The following is a 12,090-nucleotide window of genomic DNA, read 5'->3' as shown; positions in this document are numbered from 1 at the left end:
TTTCAGTGATCATTGATTCTAGCATAACAAGGGAAAGGGAAATATTATGCAAAGAGACTAGAAAGGCCCCTACTTTTTCTAATAATTCTACCTTTAGCTGCCTCCAGGAGGAGACACATCTAGGCAGTGAATTTGATGGAGTGGACCTGGAGTAAAAAATTCCCCGAGTTCAAATCCTGCTTCAAACACTTTATACTTGTATGACCTAGGCAAGTTTCCTAACCTCTGATTGCCTCAGTTTCCTCAACTGTAAAATGGGGAAAATAATAGTACCTTCCTCTGAGTTGTTGTGAGGATCAGATGAGATCATGTTTTTTAAAGCACTTAGCACAGTGCCTGGCACATGCAAGGTGTTATATAAATGGTTATTCTCTTCCCTTCCACTACCAGCTTGTACTTAGAGCTTCTCCATTAAGGCATGAACTGACTGATATGCAGCTCTGATAAGGTATTTCTTTTGAGAGCCAAGATGGTTTATCTAAAAGAATCCTGGTCCTGGGTCTAAGGAGGCATGGGTTTAGATACTGGTGCTAACACTTACTGACTATATAATTCTGGGCAAAGCCACTTAATCATTTTGAAATTTGGTGTTATCTATAAAAATGGTCAAAACACTCTCACACCATAAGATTGTTTTGAGTAATTGCGAGGGTTGTCTTTAATGCTTTGTAAACTTTAAAAGCTTTCTTTAGATGTAAACTGGGGAAAAGGAGAATTCTATTCTAGTGATTTTCCAATAAATTCTCTCTGTTTCTTAAAGAGCAGTTCTCAAAGACAGGTCAAATCTTACATTGTGTTTTTACCTATGTTTATTGACTCCCTCAGCAAACCATATTGCTGAGGTTTCAACTACCATTAGCCAATAAGTGGTTCTCAAATCTTCATTTTCAAACCTGATTTCTACTCCCCCTTTTCCCTCTTTCTCAATATCTTCATTTGCCTATTCCTGGCACACAGTAAGTGTTTAATAAATGCATATGGATTTTTGTTGATGTTGATGCCTGTGTGCTATTTTACTGTCCTATCTTAAACTTTAATATGTTGATAACTGAGCTGATCATGTCTCCTATCCCCAAAATACCTTCCCCACTTTCCTATTTCTATTCAGTATTGCCATCTTCTTTCTTGGTCCTTTTGGATAGTAATCTTGGCAAAATTTTCCAGTCTTCTATCTATATTCTTCACATGTAGTCCAAACAGTTGCTTTTCATGTCTCTCCTTTTCCTTGACATTTTTATAAACATTATTTCAGTTGATCAGAATAATTTCCTAGATGGTCTCTTTTGGTCAGATTTCTTATACATAACAGCTCAGACTTCCTTTTTCCTTCATAGCACTTCCCTCTTCAAGAACCCTTGCACTTTTTCTCATCTATTTTATAAAGTTCAAATTTCAAGCTGTCTTGCCAAATCCAGTGTTTGTCCTCAGTTCTGATCTTAAGTTACCAAAAAATTTCCCTCAGTTTTTGTATTCAGATTACCCACCACCACCACCACCACCACCACCACCACCACCACCATAGTTGCATTAATCCGCATGTTTTCTATACCCTACTATTCAAATGTCACTCCTTGCTAACCTTTATCCCAGTGGCTTTGCTTTTTTGTTCTCCCTGTTATGGTATCTCATATGTGGAAGGAACTAAAAAAATTACCTAATCCGATCCTTATTTGAACAGAAATTACATCTCACAAATAATGGTGCTCTCTCTGCCAGTAGAGAAGGATCTTGTCTCTTTAAAAATCTTGCTCAAAATTCACTTTCTTCAAGAAGTTGTCCCTGATTTAAGAAAGGATTTGTAATTGGGTGATTTTCCTCAGTATTTATGTGTTCATTTAAGGAATCCATGATTCATTGCCCTTGTAGATAGGGGTGGAAAGTGTTCTAAAGTTATATTGGGTGTGCAGGTTCTGTTTCCCAATAAAATTATAAGTTTCATACAGTCATAGATTGGGAGCTGGAAAGGACCTCAGTGATCTAGTCCTATCCCTTCATTTTGCAAATGAGAAACTGAGACCCAGGAAGGTAAAGTATGTCTTCTCAGTAGTAAATTGGCAGAACAAGGATTTCAACCCAGATCCTATAACTCCATATTGACTTTGTTTTCTGTTCTACAATACTAGTGAGACTGTATGTCCTAATCTCTCACAGAACCCAGTATAGTACTCTTGCTTATTTGTGTGGCTGACCAGTAAATTTCTCTTGAAACAAGTCAAACAAAAAACATTAGAACCAATGGCATTAATAGTCACTTAATTGGTGGAATATTCACTGGGTAGATGAGGCATTACTGTGTCACAGGGATTGAATAGATGTTCCTAGGTATTCTTTTATAGTGGATTCAAATTTACCAAAAGCTCTTCTTCCAGCTGTGAAGAGGAAAAATGACAGTAGAAGGCTGAGAACTAAATGATTTGCATTCATTTTCATTCTTTTTCATCATCCAGAGGACAAGAGGACCACATTTATGCACTGGAAGAGTAGTCTAGGGAGAAAGTTAGGAGGCACAGTGGATAGAGTACCAGTCCTGAGTAAGGAGGCCTTATCTTTCTGAGTTCAAATCTGGCCTCAGCCACTTATTTTTGTGACTTAGAGAAAGTCACTTAACCCTGCTTGTCTCAGTTTCTTTATCTGAAAATGAGCTGGAGAAGGAATGATGTACTTTTTCAGTATCTTTGCCAGGAAAATCTCAAATAGGGTTGCAAAGAGCTGGACATGACTGAAAATAACATGAACAACAAAAAAAGTAGTATAGAAGTAAAGGCTGAACAATGCCTGTGATTTCTTAGTCACTGAAATTTTCCAGAATTAGTCTCTTTGGTACTATTGGATGCTGGAAATTCTACCTGGGTTTACCTTTAACTTTAGTGGTTTAAAACTGTCTTGAAATGTAGATCTGTCTGGAAATGGTATTTTTATTTTACAGATTAGTTATATTAGTTTATTATTAATTATATTACATATAGTTATAGATATTTTCTGTCACTTCTGTCTTAATGTGAATGAGTTTTCATTTCATTCTTGAGAATAGTTTGGATAGAAGAAAGTAAGGACTCCTTGTATCTATAGAAATTATAAAGGGCTCATGGGAGACGGGGAAAAAAAGACACAAAACTAAGAAGCTGAGATGATAAAGGCAATCTCTTGTCAACTTCAAACTTTTCCATAGAGTAGGGCTTAGATCTGATTTCTGACAGTTACATATTTTTAACCAACTAGGAACCACTGTGGATAAAGGTAAAAGAGGGAGAAAACTGCCTCAAGGTAGCTCTTAAATTGTTAGAGTAAACTATTATATGTCTCTTGTTATGACTTGGCACTTCATTTTCATTGCTTTTTTTTGTTTTGTGCCCCAAAGTGGATTATAAGCCCCTTGAAGGGCAAAGACCATGTCTTCTACTTTTCCATTCCCCACAGCATCCAGCACACTGATTTATACCTACTATTTGTTGACAGTTTTGACAATATTTATTGATTTGTCAACAAACAATCATTAAGGACCTGCTTACTAGGCACTTTGCTCAGTAACAAAAATGCAAAGACAAAAATGAAACATCTCCTGCTCTAAAGAAGCATACCTTCCAACATGAGAGACTTTTTTAGTATATACTATGTACAAAATACAAAGTTATTGGACAGGCAAGGGAGAAAGATTAGCAGCTGGGAGGATGAGGAAAGGCTTCATTTATAGCTGTCTTGAAGGACACAAAGTATTCTAATTGGTAGAGATGAAGAAACATTCTAATGATGAGGAACTGCCCGTATAAAGCAAGGAGACAGGATATGGAATGTTAGGTGTGAGGAACAACAAGATCAGTCTGTCTAGATCACTTAATATAGGAATGGGAGTAATATAGATCAGTGTCAGAAAGATAGGTTGGATCCAGATTATAGAGGGCCTTATACACAGAATAGACTTTATATTTTGTACTGGAGAAATTTATTGAGTGGGAAAGTAATATAATTGCCCCAGCAAAAAAAAAAATGCCTCTGGCAACTATGTGAAAGAAGTATTGGAGTGGGGAGAGATGAGGGAGAGAGAACTATTAGGAGGCAATTGTAGTAGTCAGGGTGAGAGGTGATGAGGCTCTGAACTGAGTGATGGTAGTGTGAGCAATGAAAAGGATACAGATGTAAAAGATATTGTGGAAGGAGATATGACAAGTTTTGGCAACTGACTGGATATGTGTGATATTGTTGAGTCCAGAGGAGAAAGAATACCAAGGTTTCAAACCTAGGAGAAAAGGGTGGTGGTGCTCTCAGAAGAAGTTTAAGAAAGTCATCAGTTTTGTTTTGGATACATTAGGTTTGAGAAGCCTACAAAATGTCCAGTTGAAGATACAGGATGGGACCTCAGGAGAAAACCTGAGGGTGGATGGGTAGAAATGGGAATCACTTGCATAGAAATTATAATTAAACTCATAGGAGCTGATAAAGTCACCAAGTAAGGGAGGCAAGAAAGAATAAAGGGAGGAGGGCAAGTCACATAAAGAGCCCTGAGGTTTCCCCATGATTAAGGGATGTGATATGGATGATGAGCCAGCAAGGGAGACGAAAGAGGGGTAGTCCTGCAGATAGGAGAACCCATTGTGTTCTATAATTGACCTGCTGTTTAAAGGAAGATGAAGAGGTAATGCTGCTTGGACCAATACACAAGCACAGATTCTAGATTTGTGGAAGGGTAGGGGAGACAGAAAATTCTTTGGGATAGAAAAAAGATGGCCACAGGCTGGTAGGGAGTAAAAGTAAGTTAAAAGCTAGATGTAGACTTAGTCCATAAGAGATAGTGAAGTCAGTGAAATTTCAAGCAATAGAACAGGGGAAACAGCTTTTGTTTTTAGGACACAAACTTATAGGTCATGTTACTTTCCAGAATTTGTTTCCGTCTAATAGTCATTGACATGATTTAGCCTTAGAAAAAGAAATTGCCACGTTTTAGACCTTCACCTAAGTTGATCCTCCTTATAGGATCTCTCAGTAGAGAAGCCAAAGATCATATGTCTCAGTAGCACAGGCAAGGGCCCACTGAGGACAAGTTCAGGTGTGCGATTGTAGCTGTTGCCAGCATTACCTTCTTTCCAGTCTATCCCATGGGTACATCCTGTGTACAAGAATAAGGCCTCAGGCTTTCATCTGGCATTGCTTTATGAGCTCAGAATTCCACTTGAAAGCCTCAGGATGGGCTCAGGAACAAATATGCTGAGTGAGCTGCAAAGCTTCGCCAGAGAGAAGGAGCTAATGGAAATTAATCCCTATTCCTGGACCTTGCTGTTCTGTATGACAATTAGCCTCTAGGGATTTCGGCTTCCCTTCCCTGACTTAACTGTTTTCTCTTAAAAGAAGTGGGGTGAAACTATTCAGAATTCCCAATACTTTAAAATATTTTCTGGCAATTAAGAAATGTACATCAGTGGATCTGTGATCTCTTTGGAAACTACTTCCAGTACTGTAGGGCAGTGGTTCTAAATGTTTTGTTCTTAGGATCACTGTACACTTAAAAAATATTGAGGGCCCTAAAGAACTTTTGCTTTCATTAGTTGTCTATTAATATTTACTGTATTAAAAATGAAAAATGATATGCATATTCATTAAAATAACAATAATAAATTTGTTACATTAAAAGAAAATAGTACATTTTTAAAGGAAAACTAACTATATTTTCCACAACAGAAAAAATTGGTAAGAATAGTGGCACTAATTTACATATTTGTGCAAATCTCTTTGTCTGGCTTAATATAAGGCAGCTGAATACTCATAGCAGCTTCTGCATTCAATCTGTTGTGGCATGTTGTTTTGATTGAAATATTTGAAGAAAATCTGTCTTCACACAGATATATAGTAGGAGAAAGGAGGAGTATTTTAATAGGCAAGTAACATATTATTAGTACCAATTTGAAAATAATTCAGGCATTGTGGACCCCCTGAAAGGGTCTCAAGAAGCTTTTGGGGTCTTTAGACCACACTTTAAGAACCTCTCATATAGATCACTAGCCTATCATCTTTTTTTCTCCTCAGCAAACTCTTGTCCATGTCTTCCACGGGGGTATGCTTAAAACCTAGAATCACAAAACTATTTCTTTTAAACTCATAGATTTTTTTTTAATTTAAGCCCTTACCTTCCATCTTGGAATTAATACTATGTATTGGATCCAAGGCAGAAGAGTGGTAAGGGCTAGGCAATGGGGGTCAAGTGACTTGCCCAGGGTCACACAGCTGGGAAGTGTCTCAGGTCATATTTGAACCCAGGACCTCCAATCTCTGGACCTGGCTCTCAAACCACTGAGCCACCTAGCTGCCTCTTGATCCAGGACAATTCTGAAGGACTCATGACAAAGAATGTTGTCCACCTCCAGAAATAGACATTGATCAGAATCTGACTCAGTTTTTTACTGTTGGAGTCAGAGCTAGATCAAAGCATGCTTTATTTTACATTTGTTTATTTACAGTTTTATTTGGGGGTTTTGGTTTTATATGAGTATTCTGTTATAGCAGTGACCAATATGGAAGTATGTTTTGCATGATAATATATGTATAATCCAGGTCAAATTGCTTACTCTCTGAGAGTGGGGAGGGAAGAAAGGGAGGGAGACAATTTGGATCTTATAATTTCAGAAAACATAGGTTGAAAATTATTATTGCATATAATTGGGAAAATATTTTAAAATAAAATTTTTAAATCCTTACCTTCTATCTCAGAATCAATACTGTGTATTGGTTCTAAGACAGGAGAGCAGTAAGGACTAGGCAACTGGGGGTTAAGTGATTTGTCCAGGATCACATAGCTAGGATGTGTTTGAGGTCAGATTTGAACCCAAGACCTCCTGTCTCTGGGCCTGACTCTCAATTTACTGAGCCACCTAGCTGACCCTTGAATAAAATTTTTTAAAACCAAAATAGTACTGATTGGTGGACAATTTGAGATACTTTGGTCATCTTTAAATTACATCAACCCACTGGCTGAAAATTAAGTTCTAGATCTCTAAGCAAAATTTTCAGGATGAATTCCCTTATTCTGTGTTAGTTGTGAAATAAACAGAGCTCCCTGTAATTTAGTGTTAGGCAGGAGTCCCTCACTATGGAGAGGAGAAAAGGATACAGCTGGCTGAGACTCTTTCCTCTATTTGGTCATCCTTTTCCTTTAAGGTGTTGGACTGTGGGGCAGAGAGGGATTGGAAAGCTCTTCCCTAGAAATAGTTGAGTGTTCTTATTGAGCTTCAGTATGTCCTCACAAGAACACATTTTAGAAGATTATCAGAGACCCCTAAAGTACCATAAAACCCTTCATTAAAAACCAGGATTACAGAAAGCCTAGAAAATCAGTGTGTTTTAGAGAGTAAAAGAAACTTGTCTGAATGAAACTTACCTGGGGCTACAGAATTTAAGACACTGGGCTAATGTGTCTCTTTTGTGGCCATTTAAGGATAGTGTATAGTCAACCCCATTTCTCTTTTTTCTATATCATGCTTAGAGTGAAAGGGTGTAAGTTTCTACCTTATGTTTAGAGTGAGAGGGTATAAGTTTCAAGCACTCAACTAACTGGGAGTAGAAGGAAGGAAGCTCACTATTGTGGGCCAGCAGAGACATCTGAGTCATGCCCTTGAAGTGCTTCTGGCATGGCCACTCCAGAGAGACAGCTCTGCAACAATTGTAACCCTCCTGAGGTCATTTCCCAGTGGACCAAGCCACACTTGTCACATCTTTTGGAGGCCTGAGCCATCAAATCCATTTACACAGAAGTCAGTTGTCATAGAGTATTTACAAATTTAAGCAAGGTATTTTTTTCCCTTTCTTTTGTTCTTGAAGCCTTCTTTCTTTTTCAACTCTTCTATCTCTTTTCTGCTTATCTTCTTCCATTTACCTTCCCAGATTCCCCTCCTTATCATTCTCCTTTCTTTACCCTTTCCCATTCTACTTCTCTTCCTTATTCTTCAGACTAAGTCATCCATTTAAAGATATACTCTCTGCTTCATTCTTTGTCACAATCCACACAACTCCTGCATTAAATTACATCTTTGTCCTAAGGGATTCCTTTTTTAATCTCCTTCCCCAACTCCATCTTGGCTCCACTCCATGGTATATCCTAGAAAATAAACCCATAGTTGTCAAAGAATGAAAAGAATTGAGAAATTTCTACCCAAGAAAGTGATTCTCTTTATTAGTATGTGGACTGATTTATTTCTTTGCTATGTATAATCCAGCACCCATGGTGGTAAATTTTCTTTTACACCTCACCTCTCTCTGTCCCTTAGATGTTAGTATTTAAGAAAATTAGTACAATTAATTGCTCGAGCACTGAGGGAGTTATACTTTGTGAATTCCCAGGAGAAAAGCAATCTAGAGGAAACAGCATATGGAGACTGATGAAATCTGTTCACTTTGGTGCTACAGTTGAGAGCATCAGTGGCCGACATGTACATACTCAAAAGCAACTGAGTGGTTGGGTTTCTATTTGCGATATGATATAAAAGTGTGACCTTGGATTATGTCTATCAAAAATTCCGATATAGATTCTAGAAATGGCACAAACCTCCTGTCACTGGTCCAATCCATCCTTAGGAGGCTTGTGATACCTTACCTGGTATTCTCCTTTTGCAGATGAGCGAGAAGTAGTACAGAAGAAAACTTTCACAAAATGGGTGAATTCACACCTGGCACGTGTGTCTTGCCGTATTGCTGATCTCTACAAGGACCTGCGGGATGGAAGGATGCTCATCAAACTTCTGGAGGTCCTCTCAGGAGAGATGCTGGTGAGGCTTCTTAGATTTGCCACATCTTTCTTTCATCATGCAGCTTCTCCAAAAGGGCTGATTTAAAAAAAAGAAAACAACACCTTACCTTCTCTTTTGGAATCGATTCTAAATATTGGTTCCTAGACAGAAGAACAATAAGGGCTAGGCAATAGGGATCAAGTGACTTATCCACGGTCACACAGCTAGGAAGTATCTGAGACCAGATTTGAACCAAGGACACCCCCCAACTCCAGGCTTGTCTCTATCCACTTAGCTACCTAGATGCTGCACCCCCTTTATAAAGAGGGATAAGTTTATGAGTCTTCTCAAATCATCATGACCTTAAGAAACTTGCCCATCTCTTTTTCCTGGAAATTATTCTGAAACTAGGGCAAAAAGAGAAACCTTATTTAAGGAAGTGTCCTAACTTAATTACCCTCACTCTACTCAGAAATAGTGTATTGACTGTTTCTTAATCTTAACTTCCTATTAAGGATTAGCATAGTAACACAGTAAATAGAATGATGGGCTTGGAATCAAGAAAACCTCAGTTCAAATACTGCCTCAGACACTTACCAGCTGTGTGACACTGGGCAAATCACTTAAACTCTCATGTCCAATTTCCCTATCTGTAAAATGAGGATAATATTATCATCTACCTTGCAGGGGTGTTGTGAAGATAAAATGAGTTAATCTGTATAAAGCACTTTGCTAGCCTTTAAAGCAGTGTATAAAAACTAGTTATTATTTTGATCCCTTCATTCCTCTCTTGTCTTCTTCTGGGCACTTTCTATCACTAAGCAGGACAATGTGCCAGATCATAGATCTCTTATATTGACTTTCCTTTATTTGAGGATCTTTTGCTTTCCTAATCTTGGCTTGCTTTTGACCACCAGATGAATAGCCTATTGATTTAGCATCTTGAAATTCTACTAGGTATTTTAAGATTATTGTTTCTTTTCTTGGATTTGAAGCTATTTGAAGGCTGTTGGCAATAATACCATCTATTTTATGATTCATTGACTTACTTTATGACCTTGAGTTGATCATAATGTGCCTCAGTTTATTTTATTATAGCACTTTAAGGCTTACAAAACACTGTCCTCTGCACAGTCCTCTTTAATGCCAACAGCCTGTGTGACTTGGGGTTAATCACTTAACCTCCCTGGGTTATAGTTTCTCCATATAAAATGAGAACATGGTCTAGATGACCTCTAAAGGCCCTTCCAGATCTAATCCTATAATCCTACAGACCCTGTGATGTGGGTATTTCAAGCATTTATATTCCCAATTTATAGATGAGGAAACTGAGTCAGAGATTGAGAGATTGCCAGTGATCACACACAGCTAGTGTCAGACTAATAAATGACACTTAGAACTGGGACTAGGAGTAGAATCCATAGATTTCCTTCTATATCACAAGATGAGGTAAGAGAAAAAAGATATTACTGTTTATAAATACATATATTTTAGTGGTAAAATTTAGTTTTCCATGGCATATAGGTATTTCTTTTGTAATAAACCAAGGCATGTATGCTGCATTAAAATCTCAAAGCCTCTGGTGGATGGTAGCAAAAAAGAAGGCTCCCAATTTCCAAACCTGTTTTAAATCTATAGATATTTTATCCAAACATTGCTCCATTGGTTCAAAAGTTCTGCATTGTCCTGTACTTTGGATGCAGTTAATATTCAACATGTGTTTGAATAAGTTTAGTCAAATACAAAATGGGCATGTGTATGATGCTTTTATAGATCTTTCTTACCAGATTCTTTTCCCCATCTTCAGGTAGGATTTCTTATCTTGCAGAACTGAGGCAAAGCTTCCTCTAGAGTTAGCATTAACAGTTCTTTAGTTGTGGCCCTGACAGATTAGAATGTAAGCTCCTTGAGGTCAGAGACTATTTGTTTTTGTTTTTGTATGTCCAGGACTAATATATTTGACATATGATAGATGCTTAGTAAATACTTATTGAGTTGAATTATTTCTAATTAGCAAATGCTACTGAGATTTGTAGCTGATGGGGATCTCTGTTGTGACCTTCCTACAAATACTCTTCCTCTATTATGATAGAGCCATAGTGAGGAGGTAGATAAGGAGTTTTTTGATCAGTATAGACCTCACTATTTCCAGTTTAAGAACTACCTTGTTATTCATCATCAAGTATAGGAAGCTGGGACTAGACCCCTGAAAATGCACCATATCATCCAAACAATACAGCTTTGAACCTTGAACCTTGGTAATTCTGAGGAAGGACTAGTATGTATTTATTTAATTTTTTGTGATCGTTCATTGGGGTTTTCTTGGCAAAGATGCTGATTTGCCATTTTCTTCTACAGCTTATTTATAGATGAGGAAACTGAGGCAAAAAGTATGAAGTGACTGGCCCAGGATCACTCAGCCAGTAAGGGTCTGAGGTCAGATTTGAAATCAGGAAAATGAAGTCTTCTTGGACCAACATTCCATCCACTATGCCTCCTTGCTGCCCTATTTCACCTATAGAGTGGTTCATTAATATGAGCCAAGCTGGTTTGCTTTTTTAATGCTAAAGTATTCTTTATCCACTGCTGCTCTTAGTTCAGTTGTTGCTTTCTCTGTCTCTTCCCAGCCAAAGCCTACCAAAGGGAAGATGCGAATTCACTGCCTGGAGAATGTCGACAAAGCCCTGCAGTTTCTCAAGGAGCAGCGAGTACATCTGGAAAACATGGGTTCTCATGACATTGTAGACGGCAACCACCGTCTTGTCCTGGGTCTCATATGGACTATCATTCTTCGCTTCCAGGTAAGTGTTTGGGGACAGAAAGGGAGACCAGACTTGTTAGACTGGGGTAGAAAGAACAGCAGTTCATAGAGCATTTATTCAGTTATTGCATTGTCCTGTAATTAATTTCATTATCTGGTAATCTCAATGAGAAAGGGACTTCCTGGCAGCAGCTAGGTGGTGCAATGGATAGAGCACTGGATCTGGAATCAGGAAGATCTGAGGTCAGTCTGACCTCAGACACTTACTAGCTATGTGACACTGGACAAGTCATTAAATTTTATTTGCCCCAGTTCATCATCTGTAAAATGGGAATGCACAGAAGGAAATGGCAAACCATTCTAATATCTTGGCCATGAAAACCACATGGGCAAGTCCATGGAATCACTAAGAATCAGACATAAATAACTGAAGAACAAACAACAAAGGACATCCTGGTGAGGTAATTTACTTTACAATTAGCAACCATCCCTTTAAAGTCTTAGAAAGTCATATTAGAGAGCAACTAGGTGACTCAGTGGATAGAGAGCCAGATCTAGAGATGGGAAGTCCTGGTTCCTGGTTTCAAATCTGACCTCGGATAATTCCTATTTATGTGACCC

At 38.1% G+C, this 12,090-nt stretch overlaps 1 protein-coding gene across 5 annotated transcripts in view; it reads left to right on the top strand.

The window, feature by feature from the left end:
* Nucleotides 1–12,090, top strand: part of SPTB (spectrin beta, erythrocytic) — a 183,302-nt gene that overhangs the window by 68,638 nt on the left and 102,574 nt on the right. For all 5 annotated transcript variants that reach the window (XM_007473036.3, XM_007473037.3, XM_056810896.1 and 2 more), the window contains 2 exons: nucleotides 8,596–8,747; nucleotides 11,336–11,509. In XM_007473036.3, coding sequence (XP_007473098.2) covers nucleotides 8,596–8,747; nucleotides 11,336–11,509 — 326 coding nt within the window. The remainder of the gene's footprint in view (nucleotides 1–8,595; nucleotides 8,748–11,335; nucleotides 11,510–12,090) is intronic.

This window comes from Monodelphis domestica, chromosome 1 (genome assembly GCF_027887165.1).
Source record: "Monodelphis domestica isolate mMonDom1 chromosome 1, mMonDom1.pri, whole genome shotgun sequence".
In the NCBI taxonomy this organism is placed as follows: domain Eukaryota; kingdom Metazoa; phylum Chordata; class Mammalia; order Didelphimorphia; family Didelphidae; genus Monodelphis; species Monodelphis domestica.
The sequence above is the reverse complement of the archived record's forward strand: the minus strand, read 5'-3'. Positions and strand labels throughout refer to the sequence as shown.